We start from the raw sequence: 21473 nt of genomic DNA, 5'->3' as shown, positions 1-21473 counted from the left end.
TTAGAAATGACACTGTGGAAGCTTTACGTTCACAAATATGTGTGAGAATTTATTTGATCACTAGGTATGAGGCAAACAACTCTTTTGTAATGACTGCTATATAATTCACGGTCAAGTAATTATACGTACGTCGTTTCAGCTGCGGTCCGATGTATTGCATAACCTTTTATATAAACCCTAGGTGGGGACGTAACATTCTCTTAAAGACTTTAGGAAAATTGAGTCTTAAGATATTTAGGCTGAAGTGTATGTTTTTCTATCCGTTTTAAATAACGATCGCCAGGAATCCGAGTAAATCTTCCTCCAAATTTGTTTCAAGGTTACAAAAGCATGTTGAAGGCCAAAAGTAACCACCATAATCGTTACTGGGCCCATAAAGAGAGTGTTATTTCAAGGGGCAAATGCCAATACCACTGGCCATCGATGAAATAACACTAACTGGATGTGATTACATGGCTCTGGAACCTGCGTCAAACCCAAATTGATCAGGCCAGGAATTTTGTCTCAGACGAAAGTTGCTGTCCAAGACTTTTAAAAGATTTCTCATTTTATACCGACACAGCAAAAGTGAACACCTACGCAGATCACTGATCGCCTACCTTAAAGGTTAGTAATGGCGTATGGAAGCTCAAATAGTCATCGCATATTGAAATATTTTAATATTTACCAAGGTTGTTATACTTTTACCATGACCTTTCTAATGTAAAGCCCATAGCTGTCATGGCTACACTTTAAATTTCTCGGAAAGATTGAAAAGTTGATTTCATGTTGACATCATGATAATTTATTGGAATGAGTACACAATATTATGAGTTACTTCGCTGGATTCTGAACATACAATGCTGCGAGCATAAATGAACGAAATGTACTTTCATAGTTCTTATAAATTTCTTCGTGAGTAAGTCTGTGCTTATCGCCGCATTGGACAATGTTTTAGTAATTCCGAGGCGGGACTTTTGCCGCGTATGTAGAAACCCATACCCAAGCACAAGTATGATTCTGACAGCAGAAGGAACATCTACATGTACATATCGAGTCTAGGACAGAGCGAACTCACGACACCTAGACCCTTGGACCATTAACAGAGCGAGTCTAAGACAGAGCGAACTCACGACCCGTGGACCCTTGGACCATTAACAGAACGAGTCTAGGAAAGAGCGAACTCACGACCCGTGGACCCTTGGACCATTAACAGAGCGAGTCTAGGATAGTGCGAACGCATGACCCGTGGACCCTTTAACCATTAACAGAACGAGTCCTAGGATAGTGCGAACTCACGACCCGTGGACCCTTGGACCATTAACAGAACGAGTCTAGGAAAGAGCGAACTCACGACTCGTGGACCCTTGGACCATTAACAGAGCGAGTCTAGGATAGTGCGAACGCATGACCCGTGGACCCTTTAACCATCAACAGAACGAGTCCTAGGATAGTGCGAACGCATGACCCGTGGACCCTTGGACCACTAACAGAGCGATACTAGGACAGAGCGAAGGCACAACCTTTGGGCCCTTGGATCATTATCAGACTGATCCTAGGACAGATCAAACCCAATACGAGTGATCCTTGGATCATGACGGAGCGAGTATAGGACAGAGCGAACTCACGACTAGTACATCCTTGGATCATTATCAGAGCGATAGTAGGACAGAGCGAGCCCACGAGCTTTTGAGGGACGCAGGTCTCTACAGTCAGGTACAACGTTTAAGACCCCTGAACTCTGTGACGTTTACCACTTATGTAGAAACCAATAAGCACATGAATAATTCTGAGGTGAAATGGGGTTTAACGTCCCGTTCGTGATTATTGCACTAAGATAGCGACGTGCATGCACGTGTGTGTGCGGCTGCTTGTACTAGTCCGGACTAATGCCGATTTTATAGTGCTAGCCTACTGAGATACCATGCCATAGTTTAACAGGAATACCCCACTCAGACACAATGTACTGACTCCGAGCCGACCAGTCCTTGTTTTAGCCCCTTAATATCGAGCGTCAGGCAGTGTAACAACAATTACCATCTTTTTACGCATTGTGGTATGACGCGGCCGGGGATTGAAAACCCGGACCTTTCGCTCTCCAAGCGGAAGCTCTACCACTAGAACACGAAGGCGGCTTCGCCATATGTAACCGCACCTTCGAATTTCAGTGTTTACTCTCGTGCTCTGGGCTGGGTAATGTGAATTGACTGCGGAGTTGTATTGTTCACAACTAAAGATTCACTATGTATTGTATCTGTTGTTGACAACAGACCATGTCTCTAAAGAACATCTGTCACCCAAGCCAAGTTTTACCGATATACACACATTTGAATAAAACGTGGATACATAAACTACTGATAGTACTAATAAAACCTGGCTAGATTTTACGAGTGTGACTCAGTTCCTTCAATGTTAAAAGTGATTTCATTTAGCCTTGCAGACAAGGTTTGGAGTGGACGTTCTTCCAGTCATATCGATCGTTACTGGCCTCGATCTTATTCTCCCCGAAGACAGTAATAATCAAGGGAGACAACCTATTGTTCTTTTTACACGTGCGATTGATGCTCTGTGGGCAATCAAAGAAAGGGCGTAAGTTTCAATCAGAATGGCCAGTTGTCTGTCTTCCGGTGTTTGAACATTCTTTTTCATTAATGTGCACCGTGACATCCAGCTGCACCGTTATTGACGGGATGTGCCAACTTTAATTCGGTTTAGAAGTAGACATCTGTTTGCCTGGTGAAGCCTGCGTGCAACCCCGGATGCAGCTGCGCGCGTCTGGTAGGCTTACAATCAGTAGCCATGCGCATGCAAATAAAAAACCTTGTTTCATCATTTGTCAAATCAATTAAATGGGTGTGATTCGTGCAATTTGGAACACATCACGGTGCAGCAATTGCTGTGTGTTTTTAGAAAATAGAAAACCTTGATAAGCAAAATAATACCGAAAACGTATCTGGGATGAACGTGGGCTCAGCCATGTGCAGGATCGCTATGTCCATAGACCGACTGCTGGAATCAATTCCACCTGTATGTCTTGTTATCGATGTACCTGCAATCGCTGGCTTAGGCACGCACAATTTTATGCGTGTCGTTTGCGCATCGCTTCCGCATGATGGTCATCCTTATCCGTTGAGTAATGTTCTGCTCTCATCGCCATCTCGTTATACATTATTTACCTCCGCAATATCCGTATATCTAATATTTCTGTTTGCATCGATATGTACGATCACCATAAACAACGACGTCCGATTCTGCAGTGACACTCGACAATATGTGTTTTGAAACATTAGGCAATCGTACAATGACATTCACGTTCATTCAAAATGCAGTCGGCTTGACTTCACACATCAAAACATGTAAGAGAGAGTGAATCGTAGAGGGGCACGTTTACCATCGACTGCGTCTACTTCTATTACACCATTTAAGTGTACTATACTTTCTTCTATTATTGGGTACAAATAGCCCGTGGATGACGCTTGGTTTTAATGTAAAGCCCATTGTAAGAGTCTACATGCTTCAACTGGCTGAAATAGGCTAATAGTTGTGTACGAAACTAACTCACTCACTCACTACGACCTATGGTGATTGATATTGATTTGAATAATAAAAAAGACTTTCATTCCACGAAATAAGTGCTGGTTCAAACCATGCCATAGCGTCATCCTTACCACTACCCATTTCCCGACTGTATGGAATTGTACAATACGAGAAAGCTATGATGGGTGGAACATGCCACGGTGTCCAACATTATGCAGGTCGCAAAGCTGTACTTGATTTATTGTTACGGAACATGCAACATTCAACCTGTCACGGTAAGGTTCCCAAGAACCATGTCGTTGTTCAGCTGAATAAGTAACATGCGAGGTCGAACTCTTGTAAAGAAATGCAGATATCCCAGAAGCAATGTATATCCTTCGAGGCGGGTAATACATTAAATATTTTTCATTCATTCATAAAATTGCAAAACATTAAAAAAAACTAATCTGTTAAAAACATTGGGCATTTCCGAACCTTTCCTTGCGTTGCGGTTTCTATTCCATCATACCGTTGAGGTACATAAAAGCCAAGCTGAATGAATTACCTCCATGGAAGTTGGTACAAGACCTGATGTGAGGACCAGATCAGTGGGTTATTGTTAACATGACCAGGCTAGAAGCACCTTCTGTTTGTTTATGGAATAACCACTGGCCATTAACGTATCAGAGTGCAGCAAGACCAGATGATGTGTTCGTTCTTGAAGTAATAGTCATCAGCAATGCTTTTAATGGCAACTCATGTTCATGTATGTCGATTTACAATGGCTTACCTAAAGCAGTAATTCGAATGTTTTATACGATGGAGACGAAGTTAATGGCGAGTGGTCTTATTACGGTTCCAGATAATGTGTTTGAAGGACTCTCCTTAGATATGTTGTTTCCTTTCTGTCCTTTTAACAAAGGTATCCTATTAGTGGACGTCAAATTACTAATGAAACATAATTCACTTTCCGATTTACATATTGTACCAGTATTCATCTTCGGATGGTAATCGGCAACACCATTTTGAATAAATCTTCCATACAGAGGTTCTGTGACGAATATGGTCTCTCCTTTACTGCGGATGGTTAGGGAGAAGAAACAAGAAATTGTTTGCACTCCCGTAGAATTATCGTTTGTTGTATCTGATGTTCCTGACACGACTATTTCTCAGTTGTTTGTTCAGGGTTGCAGAATACAAGGCCTCAGTAAAGCGTTCAAATGTTTTTTATGGTAGTCATGTGGATGACATTTCCAAATTCTACGCAACAGTGACAAAAAAGATGCCCGATGCAATTCCCTATTCCATGCGTTCCCGTAGTTTTACAAGTGAACAACTGACTTGAATGTCCACGTGTCTGTGACGGGTGCCTCCGATGGAGCAGGATACGCTCACCTTTTTTGCGAACATCTGGTATCATCATTATTTGATAGTGATTCATAAACACATGCTCACGATATAGTCTGGATCGTACAATCGACTCTGCTTTTAGCAGAGAAATTCTTATGATAATGGAAATGTTTTTGTTGCTTTAATTGAGTTATACAAGGAACCGTGCAGGCCGAATAGTTGTTTATTACGTATATAGTCAATCAATTGCTTTCCACAGAAGGTAAGGACATAAACGACGATACCAAGTTTGAACGGATGCATTCATTTGAATCTTAATTACCCAAAGGGAATGGAAACACAATGCTTCGAGTGAACCCCTAAAAACAACAATCCATGATTATCGCAATGTTTCTTTTAACAACAAGAGTTTTTGTATGGTTGACCGGTTTGACTGAGAACACGACACGGTCGGGCACCACTGAAACAGAACACAGGGGAGAAAAAACACTCTGTCTACGGGGTTTTATTTCAAGCCATGAAAGCACTTACGAGATGAAAAGGCTCTAAGTTTGGAAACCTTTTAACATGTTAGCAAACTCGACTTCTTGAGGTTGAGTGCTTTTAAGAATATTCATGAATCTCCCATTAACTCTTTTCTCGCAGGTACCGCTGATCACATATTTATCTTATGATTGTATTTCTTCTTGAATATTATAGCTCAGCATTGTCTTATTTGACAGACCGTTAATTACATTCACAATCAATAATTCTCCTTGTTGTGTAGTGTGTGGGAAATCGCATTTTAAATTTTATGCTACTGAGGTATTCTGTTCTTTGCTATGTGACATGTTTGATATCTTCGCTAAAAGCCGTTAGATGAATGCTCTGAACAAGCAATGGCGTCAAAAAACTGATTACTCGCAGAGCAAACCTCTGAAGTGATGAGTCATGGTGATTGATTACCTTTGTTCATTTAACGTCTTCTGTATTGAAAGGAATGGCAAATATCAGAACAAATGCTAAAGAGGAATAATTACATCGAAATCAGGTCTTAGAATCTATGAAGGCAGTTCCTGTAGTGCTTCCTGATAAAGTTGGCAATACACATAGAAATCTCAATCAAAATGAAATTGAAGCGTAAGTGAATTTGTATATGCATCATAAGTATGTGAAAGCCCTATTTAGAATAATAATCAGTTTGCAAGTGAAGTTTAAAATTGGTTGATTTTATGGTATGCAGTGTTATGTTTTCAACGGGTGTTATTTACAGATAAAGTTATATTTTCTACGAGCACTTCTTTAGCACTTAGCCTATCATATCCCCAAGTAAGTACTATTTGCTGGAAAATAGAACACTATTCACACCTGTGCCAAATGTCTGCACGGGTAGTCGTGATATCGTGTGCTTACTGTACCCGCTGAACTATTTCCGCCGTAACGGTAATGTCTGTGAGGAACAATGTTCTTGATGTTCCGCCACGGCTTGCGTGTAAGAATGTGCGCCATTGTAAGATTAGACACATCACGTGATATCTTCAATAGCTGATGTGATGCCAACAAAGGTCCGGATGTTTTGGGAAGTTCGAACAATTGTACATTATTCCAATGACCATTGTCAGAAGTACTTTGATGACCTTATGATAAAAATAACCTACCAATTGAATCATTCAATTGAATTTTGTATTAATCATTGGAACATTATTACCATGTGCACCTCCATCAATGTAAAGGGGCCCCTCCCAAATTAAACATTTTTTTACTTAAAAAGATACGCTCATATTTTTTATCACTCAAATTAAAATGATATTTCTTCCATAACATAAACGTCACGAATTTTTCCATTGACCCATTTACAGCCCTGTCTTATGTTTGTTAAGAGGTAATTCTGATATAATTTGTATTCAATATTTTTACTAATTCTGTAATTATGTTATCTGTGTATGAATATACTCGAAACATTGTTGGGGTATAATTTAGCATTCATTGGTCTGACACGATGCATGTGATTGTCGGAAACGAAACACGGCAACTGCTTCCACAACAAACAGTCTTTAGGAAATTGATCTATCTGTACTGCATAGGAAATCATTTTGTGTCTGTGGTCCTCATCGACATAAACCATGTTGACTGTGATAATCCAACTCCCTGCACGCACTACCTCAAACACGGCTTGTAGTCAAAAGGAAGTAATTACAAGAGAATCGTCCTACCCTGGGGACAACAGAATTAATTGATTATTCCTTCTACAGTTTATTAGTGGCAATAAATATTTGATATGACACGTAGGTGCTATAAGGTATCACAGAGGAGATAATCATCTCCTCCGACAGTCCTCAGTCGGTATCAGATTTCATCCATTGATACAAATCAGACTGTCTGGCCCTCATGCCAGGGGTCGAACCTGTCTTAAGTTACGCTGTTAGGTGCTGCAGCGTAACGTGCATCGCGTCAGATTTTGCATCTATTTACAGAACACACTTATTGATTACTGATCCAGTTTGATAGAGAATGTCTAATATATAAAGTCAATGCAAGATGATAACCAGTCTTGATTTTCGGCCGAAACAGATTTCATTTGGCGTGAAGGGACAAAAAAGCTGTGAAACTATATGAATGTACAACTGAAAATCAGTGATCACATCCCGCGTTCTGTTTACGTTTGTTGTTTAACGCCGCACTTAGCAGTATCCCAGCTATATGACTACTGTCTGTAAATAATCCAGCTTGGACCAGACAGTCCAGTCATTGATATCATGAGCATTAATCCATGCACATCAAGTCACCGAGCCTGACCACCCGATCCCGTTAATCGCCTCTTACGACAAGCATAGTCACCTTTTACGGCAAGCACGGGTTGTTGAAGACCTGTTCTATCCCGAATCCTGTTCAGGTTGTTTATGTGCACAAACGTCACGTACGATAGACAAGTGTAAGTATGTGTGTAATGTATATGCATAGTGGCTGTGCCAATGTGATTATACCAGCCGAAGCTTAATATCGAAGGATTTTTTGTGTGTGTCGACTGAAACATGTCCATCAGAAGACTGTGGAAATTAGATGTGTTAACGATTTGGATCACAATCACGTTTACCTCTGATCATGTAAAGATATGCAAGAACTAGTTATCGAGTTTTCATCCCACTTATTATTTTTCATGTTTTGACATGGAAGTAGGTGTGAGTGTGCTACACTTAGAATAACATTTCAACGGAATGTACATGTCAGGATATTGGAGTAAAGAATTAATTTCCATACCTGACTTCCTGTTATTGCTGTCATTCAAGGCGCGTGAGGGTAGTACATCGGCAGTGAAGTGTGAGCAGATTGTGGTGTGACCGGGTTTGTGAATATTCCGGTAACGTACATGGCGTGTACACCAAGATAGACGATCGTAGCGGTACATAATTACAGAAACGTATTTGGTTTGTGTTTGCATGATATATTTAGTTTGTTTCTTTGTGCGTTTGGTGTTTAACGCCGCACTAAGCAAAATTCCAAATAATCGAGTCCAGACAATGGAGTGATTGACATCATGAGCATCGATCAAAGCAATTGGGATACGATGTCATGCGTCAACCAAGTCAGCGAGTCTGACCACTCGCTCCCGTTAGTCGCATCTTACGACAATTATGGGTTGCTGAAGATTAATTCTGATCTTCTCAGGTCGTATAATATTTACGAATGGTGAAAATTTATACAACTTGTATATTACGTATCATCTATCTACATATGTGAAATATACATATTGGCAAAGTACTAGTATGTATTAAATGATAGATTTAAACGAAAACAGAAAGTATAATTATACACAAGATGAAATTGGGAACAGTAATGTAGTAGTTAAATGTGAAAAATGACAATTTCACCGGATCTCCAATATGGCATTGATATTAAATACTACGGATAAAGTTACCATCTCTATTAGTAATGGTTACAGTTACCAAATTACATGTAACAGTAAAATGACGTAATTATTAAATATCACTGTGTACCTGGGGTATATGGTAAAAATGTGACTGCATGTTTACCGGAGAGAATCCAATAGAACGTCTGCTTAAAGTTAGACCATTAATATGTCGTCTTTGATGGGCATTTTGAAGTTGGAGCGTGAATAAATACAAATTATACACGACACTTTTATGGATAACAGGTTCAATATTCGTGTAACGACGTTTCAGGGCTACTTGCTACCTTTTCATTCACCTGATGAATGGGCAAACCGTAGCACTACAACCTTGTAACAAAGAATAAAGAAGTTATTATCCATAACAAAGTGTCATGTATTTACATTAATCTGTCATTGGATGTCATGGACAAAATCTAAATATTGTACATGAAGGTGTAACATACTTCGCATTTGTCAACTCGATTACCGGGCGTCTGTGTAAAGTCTTTGTATTTAATACATTATAGCTTTGTTGATGAAACGACGAGAATAATACACTCCTTCTTTGTTCGTAAATAAGAATCCTAATACACTTGTTCTGATGCGTAATGTGGCCGTAACAAGTCGTTCATCTATAAAACAGGAACATAATTATCCCTTAAGCGAAAACACGAAAGTTCCTGGCAATTGATAAAAGAATATATGCAAATTACGTAAATCATCTAGCTCATATGTATACAGTCATGAAATTAAACGTCTCTTTGTGATGCACGCGCTCTTGTAAGTCTCATCGTAAAAGAAAGCGAGTTCGTGTTACATCTCAAAAGTTCCGGTTTCTAAAAAGTGTTATTACGAAAACAGTTACCAATAACGCTGCAATACCCATCATTTAAATTATTCCCAGCACACAAATAGCTCCATAAAACTCATTCACAGCCTGTCCAACACCTAGGGATCCATTAGAGAAGCGGTAATGAGGTTGCTTCTACTATCGCAGTGGTTATGGCTGTGTTACGAAATAACCTCAAATGAGCAATGAAACGCGGCAAATTGCTGGTCATTGATCATGATTTGTCACAAACCTTCATTACACTGTTACAAAACACCATGATCAGCCATCCTGCACCTGTGTTATAGAAGACGACAGAACACCTTTCCGAGACAGTCCACCTAGTCACATTGACTAATAGGCAATAATATTCACTTTTCTGTTCTAAGAACCTTTCCCGCTCTCAACATTGTCGCCTGCATGTAACCAACTTAAATAATGTAAGCAAATGGGTAGGTTGTAAGTTCATACAAATATAACAGATATTTTATTTTGACATTTTGATATTATTGAACATCATGAGTCACTAAGTAGTTTGTCTTAAATGAAACGTGTCTGTGTTAATTCATGTATTGCTTAGAGACACAGCAGCATTCAAGTCTCAAGTCACAGTTAACGCTGAACATAAAATGATGGAGATAAATATCATCCAAGATTCATCTCCAGCGGTTTGGAGACATCTCTGGTTTTCGTTTGATTGGCCCTTTGTATTTTGGGCTGAATAAAAGTGATCACTTGTCACTTGTTCGCTGATAGTCATCCATCACATCATTCGGCACGACGCAAATTGACACATCAGTATCCATGTTTGAGCAAATTGTTTAGTCATACATAGTGAAACTCGCTTTGGGGCTGGGAACGCCGAGAATGGATACATAATATTAAATGAACATAACACAATGTTCATGGTTCGACAATACGGACATTTACTAATCCGGACAATTTCATTGTTACTTTCTGTCCGTATTTATAGGTTTCCACTTTAAATGAAATACGTTCAATGTGTGCTATTTGTTGTTAAAGACACCAGGCCACACGATGTAAGCTCGGACTATAGCTATGATTCATATATGAGCCTAGTCCTAGTCTTGAAACTGTTGAGCGCGCAAATATCCTAACCACGAATATTGTCTACATGAGTGTGGGTGTATTACTGTCATGCTGCATGCTTGACAATATGACAAAACATAAATATTGATGACTGTGGGTTGACAATAGGAATCATGCACGAATGCATCATGCCTATTGATTACGTGAAGACAGCGTCATGATAATGAAACATGCAGACAATACCTTCCAAACCTCCCTGGAGACCTCCCAGTACCTGCAAGGGAAGGAAGATTGGTAATTGTAATCTAAAGTTAAAACTGCAGGATAGCGCACCTGTGTCATTATCAATAAAAACACGCCTTTAGATATAAATGAAGACGTGTCTTTTTGCATATGGTTGCGTTTGCAGATTAATAAGATCAGTTATACGATTCACAGTACCACGGATATTTTGTCGTCAACTGCTGACTTCGTCTTGTGGTCTGTTGGCTTGCCCGAGGTTAAATCTACTTCCTACTCTCCTTGTCATTCGTTGTATATGGGGCATACCACTGAGGCCTTATACATACATCGCGTCTGAAGTTTTGATATCATGATAAATGTAAAAGAACTGTAGCTGATAACATTCTTACAAATCAATAGCCTAGGTCGACGTTGGTCGATATTTTGGAAGCAATGATGTGCCCAGAGGCTAAAGGACGCCGCGAATCGATGTGCAGGGTTGCGTCAAGCTCGACTCCGTGAAATGCTACCATACAATGAACCTTGATTTGTCAGTACTATACCCGTCCTCTTGACTTTCAAAGTGGTATACACCTCCGAATCACTAAGGTTCTCCTCCTATTACAAGCTGACACAACAAAATGTTATTCAAAGTCACTGATTCGCCCAGTCGAAAATCTTGTAGAGAGGCATCCAACATTTAGATTATCATTGTCGTATATAAGTCATTCATACTTCGATGTGATGTGTTTTTGTCATTTCGCAATTAATGTGTTTGTTAATTAACTACATTTTCTAGTAACCCTTTTTGGTGTTTTGTAGGCCTGAGTATGCGCACATGTAGGGGCCTTCTGGACGCTGTGTCGAGGCGGAAGTTATGGGATACAAGGAGTTTACATGACACAAAGTACAAGCGATGTCTGAACGTCGTAGATTTGATTGGAATTGGTGAGTAATTTTTCGATTGTGCCTACATGAATAATCGATTTTCATATCGACGTTAGTCATGGACAGGTTATTCCATTGTGAGTTTCCTATTTTCCTAATGTCAGGAAATTGTTTACCATATCCACACACACGCACACACGCATGTACACACATTACACACACAAACACGCCCACATGCACACTTAACCACACGCAAACGCAGATGCACACGCACATACATACACACACGCACGCAGCCCAGACAGCGAATGGGACTTCTCCCAGCAGGAAGCGCTGCCTAGTCAAAGCCACCCAGAACCTTTCGGAGAATGTGAAGACTCCCAGTGCATTACCCAGGTCGTCAGAAGGGCTGTATTCCAAACCCGTGTACTCTCCCAATGTCAACAGATTGGGAGGTACCAAACCTAAGGCACCGAGGACAATGGGGAGTGGGACAACTTGGTACTTGGGATGCAAGCGTGACATTTCGAATGCGAGGTCTGCATATTTGCCATGTTTCAACACTATAAATGATTTCATTGGATTTATCAAAAAGGACAAGATCAGGTTTGTTGGCATGGACACGTCTGGGGCTGTTTACTGGCCTATTCCAAAGAATTTTGTATTTATCATTTTCCATGCCCCCCTCTACATATTCTGGGTCGTACCATGGATGGACCACAAACATTGCGAAGACGGTAATAAAATGATTGAGCCCCCCATCGTGTCGCTTAAGATAATGTGTTTGTGCCAAAGCTGGGCAACCACTAAAAATGTGTTGGGCAGTCCCATTACATTCATTACATCATCTACATTTCATACATTAGTAGTAGTAGTAGTAGTAGTAGTAGTAGTAGTAGTAGTAGTAGTAGTAGTGTTACTTGGGTCATAGCATCAACCGCGTTTATGCATACTGCATTAGTGGAATGAGACGCAGAAGCAGGTAGACAAGAGTTCCAGTGACACAAAAAGTTCCACAAATCCATTACCCACACATTATCCTTTTAGCAATGGAAAGAGAACCCGAGACTCAGTGTTGGACTAAACGGTGTAAGAGCTTCCCTCTGTCAGTTGTGTAGCTTAGGCTTCTACTTTGAGAGATTCTGTGTGCACCATGAACGCACAGACTCAATGTCGAGTGCTCATTCATTCAAGAACTATTTGCTCTAAGCTGTTTCGATCCGGATTTCGCCATTTTAGGAACCTTTAACTACAAGCACGTGCTCTTTGTGACTTATTTTCTCAGACTAAGGCATCTATAAATAAAACTCTGGAACCCAAAACACTCGAATGTTAAAGAAAACATGACACATTTGTGCATGCGTCAGTATTGACCGATGAATCAGAAGTATTATTTGTTCATAAGGATAGAAAGCCTGCCTTGCACGGAAAACAGCCTTTATTCCACATTCGTGCCCGGCTTCCTATTCAAGGCGGAAAAAATAGTTAAATTATTTTAACGATTTTAACGCACCAATAATAGATAGATCGTTGCCTGTGGCACCTGGATGTCTGTTCAGAGGCTTCCGTCGGCACGCACAACGTGTATGTCAGGAAAAACATTGGAACCTCTATCAATGTCAAAATCAGTTCTGAATCTCACTGAGGTTTGCTTAGGGTACCCGCTCTACTATTATTTTGAATATGTTCGTGACATAACGGGTCCTTGTTCATAGTACAAACTGGAATACAAATAAGTTTCATTTTAAGCATTATTTGATTTTTAATTATTTCAACATCGAATATCGCAAATTGCTGACACTGAAACTATAACAAGCATCTCATTATTGCATTCTATAACGCGTAGAGTTAAGATGTTCAAAGACTACTCGCTATTTTCTACTATTTTGTCAGGACAATAATAATGCTTTTTTCATGTGCTCCTTCTCGACAGAGTCAATATCCGGATCACATCCGTGCCGTTTCGTAGCAGGCCTATCTAATAATTACCGGCAAAACAAGACATTTGTAACCTTGCAAAGTCTCTAATATGTATGCTTTCTCAATATACTCTACGTAAGATACATACGGACAGGCAGTTTATAGAGAATAAAAGGCCACGTGGCCAAGAGTACATTGGAGGATTATGGCACTTGCGCACATGTTTGTACAACTGACCAAACAGTTGCCTATCGTAACGTAAGATAATGATACATATCGCCTGTAATGTTTAGTATGTACATAATACCTGAGACATAAATGTAACATACACAACGCTTGTAGACATATACACTGTAAACCACCGTTATTCCGTGAAGTCCGCTCTCCTTTCTCACCGAATGTAGCATGTTATGTTATTCGGGATGTCGTAAGCTTTGCCCGCTCTCCCTTCTCGCCGTATGTGGCATATTGAGTTATTCCTGATCCCGTAAGTCTTGCCCGCTCCCTCTCCTCACCGTATGTGGCATATTGAGTTATTCCTGATCCCGTTAGTCTTGTCCGCTCTCCCTCCTCGCCGTATATAGCATATTACGTTATTCCTGATCCCGTCAGTCTTGCCCGCTCCCTCTCCTCACCGTATGTGGCATATTGAGTTATTCCTGATCCCGTTAGTCTTGCCCGCTCCCTCTCCTCACCGTATGTGGCATATTGAGTTATTCCTGATCCCGTTAGTCTTGTCCGCTCTCCCTCCTCACCGAATGTAGCATATTAAGTTATTCCTGACCCGTAAGTCTTGCCCGCTCTCCCTCCTCACCGTATATAGCATATTGAGTTATTTCCGATCCCGTTAGTCTTGCCCGCTCTCCCTCCTCACCGTATTAAGCATATTACGTTATTCCTGATCCCGTTAGTCTTGCCCGCTCTCCCTCCTCGCCGTATGTACCATATTGAGTTATTCCTGATTCCGTTAGTCTTGCCCGCTCTCTCCCTCGCCAAATGTAGCAAATGACGTTATTCGTGATCCCGTTAGCCTTGCCCGCTCTCCCTCCTCGCCGTATGTACCATATTGAGTTATTCCTGATTCCGTTAGTCTTGCCCGCTCTCTCCCTCGCCAAATGTAGCAAATGACGTTATTCCTGATCCCGTTAGTCTTGCCCGCTCTCCCTCCTCACCGTATTAAGCATATTACGTTATTCCTGATCCCGTTAGTCTTGCCCGCTCTCCCTCCTCACCGTATGTACCATATTGAGTTATTCCTGATTCCGTTAGTCTTGCCCGCTCTCTCCCTCGCCAAATGTAGCAAATGACGTTATTCCTGATCCCGTTAGCCTTGCCCGCTCTCCCTTCTCGCCGCAGGTGGCATATAATTTTATTGTAATATGTTCGTTGACTGTAATATATAGTCTTTGATTAAATTTAACGACCATACTAAACATACGTGTTAATAACTGAGTGCACTGCACTTTATGTCAGTCATGATTAACCGAAACTGTTTGATGTCATTTGAGAGCGTTAGGACTCCGTATTATAATGTGTCACAAAACTGCCCCCAGTCACACTTGTCGTGAACCTCACACACCTACACAACAGATCAATTCCAACCTTCACACACCACTGCACATGCATCAATACATGCTGGGATCACGTGTTTGAAGTGATTGCGAATTATCATGTTACTTTGGCTCCACATGACGCATCGCAAGTGTCAGCTGGTGTAAGATGCTGGGATTTCATCGAAATAAATAAACTAAGCGGCCAAAGAAAGTATAGGTTGGCAATTTGTAATTTTCCTAAAAACAGCGATAACTAGTGGAAAGTTGGTATTGGGAATATGACTGCCCGGGAACTGGTACCAAAAAACACCTCATCCGAACGCGCCACCTTTGGCGGCGCTCGTGCGGTGACAAAAAAATGGTGAAACAGGTTTCCCGCCTATGGTATAAACTGCACGTGCATGTTAGCTATATAAATGAGTTCGCCTGCAAGGTATACTACACGTGATGAAAGCACACAAAAGAAATGCCACGACTGTCACAGGAGCAGAGAGAGAGAGCCATCGGTATGGCCGAAATGGGGGAAACACAGGTCCAAATTGCCAGAAGGTTTGGTTAGATACCATTGACAGTAGCCACGCTGATTCAACGGTACAGGCAGACAGGGAGGACACAGGACAGGCCTAGAACCGGACGACCCCGAGTGACAACACCACTGGAAGACGGTCAGATACGGCTCAAACAGATTCGTAACGGCGACGGCGACGGCGACGGCAGTAACAGCGTTGGGACATCCCATTAGCCAACGTACAGTACTACGACGACTTCGTGCTGCTGGAATCCGAGCGTATCGTCCTTTCCGAGGAATGGTACTGATTGCTCAACATCGACGCCTGAGACTGCGATGGCGAGGCAGGTTCGACGCTAGCAAGTGAGATATTGGCGTCGAGTGCTGTTTACTGATGAAAGTCGGTTTAACTTGTTTCAAAATGACGGCAGAGAACGAGTTTATCGACGCAGAGAGGAACGTTTGGCTCCGGCGTGTATTCGAGAGGTCCATCCATTGGGCGGGGGAGGTGTCATGGTGTGGGGCGGTATTTGTGGAGATCAGAAGACTGATTTGGTGATTATACAGGGAAACCTGAATGCTGTACAGTACAAAGACCAAGTGTTGCAGCCAGTTGTGCCTCCGTTCTTACAAAACCAACAACAGGGGACATTGTTTCAACACGACAATGCCAGGCCCCATACTGCAAGACTGACTCGGAACAATTTAAACCAGCAGAACGATGACGTTTTGCCCTGGCCTCCCCACTCACCCGATATGAATCCTATTGAACATCTGTGGGACCATCTTGACAGACAGATTAGAGCACGCCATCAGCCTCCCGCCAACAGACAAGAATTGCAGCAGACCCTGGGAGACGAGTGGCAACGGATTCCAGTCCACGTCATCAAAAGACTGACGTCATCGATGAGGCGGCGTATCACAGCATGCATTCGGGCAGCTGGAGGTCATACACGCTATTGAAGGCAACTGTGACATTTCAGACAACTTTTGAAAATGAAATTTCTTACTCCACCATTGTTTACCTTGAGCTTACATTACCTGTGATTGCACAATTTCATTCAAACTGTGGCTAATCAATCATTGTTACCCCTCCCTAAATTATATTATAATTCACAACAAAACCTCTTGTTATTTTTTTATCGATCATGGAACTCGACCTATACTTTCTTTCGCCGCCCAGTTTATAATGTCCCAGAAAATTCTTGAAAAATAAAGTCATGCTTCAATCTGTCGAAAAGAAAAGAAAAAAAGGCTCATAGTTTTAAATTAAAAAAACATATGGTTTTGCATCCGTAGCTGAAAAATAGTTATTCTCCATACAAAATCCCAGGACAGCCCTTTACCCCTACCCCCAAATGGTCGGTCGGTCTCTTAACTGCAGCTAAATAGTGCAATGCATGTCCCTGTTTATCCTTTCTCTGTGGATCGATGGGAATTCTTTCCCTCCATCACATGTTAATGTAGTGTCGTTAGTATTCAACGGGCTTGATCAGGGCACTTTCAAACGTCAATCAGGACGCCTATTTCAATTGGCGTTAACTCGGCGATGTCAACTCACTCACTAACGTTAAATGTAATATGCAAATAAACCATTCCGTAATTAGTAGGTGTACTTGGAGCGCGGCACCCCAGCTCACTGACTCAAATAATGACGTCACACCACTTAACTATGTGAAGTAAGATTGATGCCGTTCTTTTGACGTATATTGCTGAAACCAATTCCCGAATCAATCGAGTCAACTACGCGTGAAATCATTGCTCTTAGAGTGGGTAATTTATAGACAGCTGTCTACGAGGGTGACGGGAGAATTGTTACCTTATAACAGCTCTATAAATTGACAAAACTCCCTACAACGACGGTAATACACAATTATAGAGCATGTTTAATTTGTGCATGTCTGAATACAGTAATGTCAAGGTTGACTATTGATGCAATACCTGTTAAGATAAGCACTTTGGTTCGTCATGTGTCGGTTATGTAAATTGGTAAAACCTGTTGTACTTGTTCCCAAAAAAAACACATAAAACATATATATGCTAATTTTATATGAAATCATTTTTTTAAATGTTACTTCGTTTGAGAATTCCAAACACTTCACGCATTACCTAAGACAATACAAAGGACGTAATTTAGAAATATGAATTAGTTACCTCTGACTGACCTCTTCCCGTTCTAGACATTCTTGTCCATGGTTTTCTGTATCACTAGATACAGTAATCCTTTTAGGATCCCCTGGGAAAATCAATCTTTTATGCGTTCTTTATACTGAAGTTTCTTGACGTCAAAGTTACAATCACCCCATGAATATTACTTGAAGGCTTTATTTGGCCATCATGGCATCACCATTCTCATCAGATTAGTTTTTATTGAACTAATACATAATGTAAAGCAACCGGCATGACACCTGATAGGAGAGAAAAACCGTGTTACACAAATGCAAACAATGTCGTCAATGCCAGATTGGACGTTAAACTGTAATGTCATCACCACAGGCTGCAGACTGATTAGTGGTGTGGGAACCGCTTATACAAGTTGGAAAGGCAATCGGTATTTCAAAAAGGCAGGAAGTCATTTGGGAACAGAATTAAAAGTAACTAAAATGTTTGTTATGCGTTTGCGGTTGGTAGATATCAATTTCACAATAAGTGATATAGATCTGTGATGTATTTCTCATTAGTTAGCGCAGATGGTGGATGGATTTGCATAGTAATGACATGTATTGTTAGTTGGCCCAAGCTTGTGTTTGATGTGAAGGTTTGACCTGTTTCCAGGATTATCTAGTATTCATCTAACAGCTGTAGCGTGTTTCATGTGTTTACGATGTGCGTATGTTGATGAATAAGCAATGTATTAACATCATTATGACGTAGGACGTGACGGCCGAGTGAATGTTTAGTACGAATAGAACAATGTACTCTACCAATTGATATGTATTATTAAAACCAGATCTGCTTCTTTCTCTTGTGTTAACAGATTTGTGAACAATTTATGTTTAGCTGATTAGGGGTGGCCTAGTTTTAAAGATGGTGCTCCGCACGCCGAATGTCCAGGTTCTGTTCCCTACATTGATACATCGTGTGAAGCCAATGTTGAGTGTCCTGTGATAATGACTGAATATTGCGAAGATCGGCGTCAACCCAACTCATTCGCTTCCTTATACGAGTAGCTTGTATTTACGTCAAGTGTACGTGGTTGCGATATTAGAAACATCATTATCCAGACGCAGCATGAGTTGGAAGGTTAGAAGCTACATGAATAGAAAGCTCACATTCAGATTGTTTAGAACACACTGTAATATAAATACTTTATTGAAAAAACTTATCCAGATATAGTTATTTCTGTACATGCTGTTCCGTTTAACATAATATTGTAAATTAACAATATGCAAGATCATAAAGTGTATATGCCATTAATATACACGCACGAAGAAAGGGAATGAGTAGAATATGAGAAACTTTTTATTCAGTATTTAGTTTTAAATATTTAGAGAGTATTTTCTTCAAATGTTATATTTTTATGTTCCAGGCACTGGCAGCAGTGCGGGCCTCGGGGTGTACGTGCTGTCAGCATATATTGCACGTGCAGAGGCGGGGCCTTCAGCTGTCTTGTCTGTCCTGTTGGGGGGAGTGTCTGCACTTCTGTCAGGTAGGAATGTCTCTAAAGAAGGAACTGTCTGATTTTGTAATGTCTTTAATAATCAGCTGTGTTAGACTTTCAAGAATTACAGCAATATAAGAATGAGGCCACCTTACATTTACCAATGCACATAATATAAGTAATATACACATAAACATAAACAGTAACTGATTCGCAGGTGGTAAACACTGTATTAACGGATTTCATTGCTTGCTCACAGTTACTGATTCGCTGGAGGTAAAGACTGTATTATCATTATTTCATTGCTTGATCTGTGGTCAGAGAGTATTGTCACTTGTGTTGTGTTATAGAACGTCTAATCAAGATAGATCTGATCGTCATCTGGGCACGTGTGCAACAGATATAGATGAAATGCGTCTCTGGCTTGTACTCATTACTTTCCAGTGAGGATCAGATGGTTACAATGCGTGGCACCATGGGGATTGTCGATCACGCAGTCTTGCTTGTCTGGTCTAGACTCGATTATTTACAGTCTGTCAAGAAATAGCTTGAATATTGCATTTACTTATTTGATATTGATTCATAAACATAATCATGCTTATGTATGACTCTTACAATGGGCAATGATTTTAGTAGATATTATTTCTTATGATAATTGGGAGCAAGGGGAACCAGCCCTCCAAGGCGCCACAGTTCGCTGTCCAGTTGCGTTCCTTGGACGCGCCAGAAACCTATGATTGTCGGTTCGAATCCCGGTTCTCCCGAAATAGATTTCTAGGTTTGTCAGCACCATACCCGTGCTCTTGCGTTTCACTAAGGTGCTAAACGTCTGTGACCTGCATCACCTCGGATTTTGCTCCCACACGCCGTGATATAACTGAAACACTATTCGAATTGGCCCAACTCACGCACACTTATGATCATGGAAATGGTTTTGTCGCTTGTACCCATACTACCTCCACTTTCATTGCAATGTGTGGTTATAATTTTCTTTTCAAACTGTAACAAAGTGAGATATATCTTCGGCATCCACTGTCATGTTACATACGTAAATATATACAAATTTAGTGTAAGCACACTGTTCATATACTCCAGTTCAAGTAGAGTATTTGTTCATGTTAGTACGTTTACCTCCTAAGGCCGATGTTTATATCTTGAAGCAATACATGCGTTATTTCTACTTGTTTAAAAAGTCCTCTCATCCCGGAAAAGACATTTCATATTCACCTTGTCCATTTTGTTGTGAGTGTTGAAGCTATTACTAATAAATCATGTACATATTGACCTAACCCTTCAAAGTGTTTTCACATCCTGTTACCTATGATACGGTGTCAAGGTCGATATGGTGGTTTGAAATTGGTTACGTTTTCGTGAAGAATAAGAAGCTAATATGTCTGCCCCTTGACATTTTGCTCGGCATATCTAACGTTGTTGAGCCGCACTTTCGTATTGATTAAATCTCGACTTTTCTCGTTTTCGTCGAGGTTGTATTTGACTCAGGCCGCTAGAGGAGCCAGGGCGTATTGCGCGAGGTAATCAGTCGACGGTAGACGGTGAGAGTTGGCGTGAGACGACAGTTACATGTAGACGAGTGTTGCTCTTTTCCTCGCGAGTGTTGTAAGCCGCTTTTTGTGTATTTAACAGCTTCCTTGTGATTCGAAATCTCTTTTTTTTCTTCCTCAGAGAGTCGCATCGTCTAAGATCGATTGTTTACGCTTCCTGTGCAGTTCTTGGTTCGAAATAAGCGCAAAGACAGTTCTTTTTTTGTTATTTCTTGTCTCCTGTACAGATGGGAACAGACCCTATACGGACGATGGTGGGAGTCTTTCAACCGATTTTGTTTTCACATGAAAACAACCGACGTACACGTCGTTATTTAAGACAGTCGTGGGGAACCGGTTCACGCCGATAATGACTTCTGTTAATCCAGGTGCTGAATTATTTATTGGTAAGCATGATGCCTAAGGCTCTGCAATTCGCAAGATCATGTTGCTCGGTTTGTCAGCACCAAACTGGTCTTCGTGACTGAGACCTCTTCCACATCAAGCTGACACGCCATAATATAACTGATATAATGTTAATGTTTAAAGCGGCGTTAACTCTCTCTCTCTCTCACTCTCTCTCTCTCTCTCTCTCTCTCTCTCTCTCTCTCTCCTCCCTCCCCCTCCCTTCCTCCCTTCCCCACTATC

At 40.9% G+C, this 21473-nt stretch overlaps 1 protein-coding gene across 1 annotated transcript in view; it reads left to right on the top strand.

Annotated features, from left to right (window-relative positions):
- Positions 1 to 21473, top strand: part of LOC124132264 (cationic amino acid transporter 3-like) — a 48897-nt gene that overhangs the window by 5796 nt on the left and 21628 nt on the right. Inside the window, exons 2-3 of the mRNA XM_046496108.2 lie at positions 11637 to 11762; positions 19213 to 19332. Coding sequence (XP_046352064.1) covers positions 11645 to 11762; positions 19213 to 19332 — 238 coding nt within the window. The 5' untranslated portion in view covers positions 11637 to 11644. The remainder of the gene's footprint in view (positions 1 to 11636; positions 11763 to 19212; positions 19333 to 21473) is intronic.

The sequence above is a fragment of the Haliotis rufescens genome, unplaced genomic scaffold (genome assembly GCF_023055435.1).
Source record: "Haliotis rufescens isolate VD_foot unplaced genomic scaffold, xgHalRufe1.0.p SCAF_13, whole genome shotgun sequence".
NCBI classification, from domain to species: domain Eukaryota; kingdom Metazoa; phylum Mollusca; class Gastropoda; order Lepetellida; family Haliotidae; genus Haliotis; species Haliotis rufescens.
This window is presented reverse-complemented; position numbering and strand designations above follow the sequence as displayed.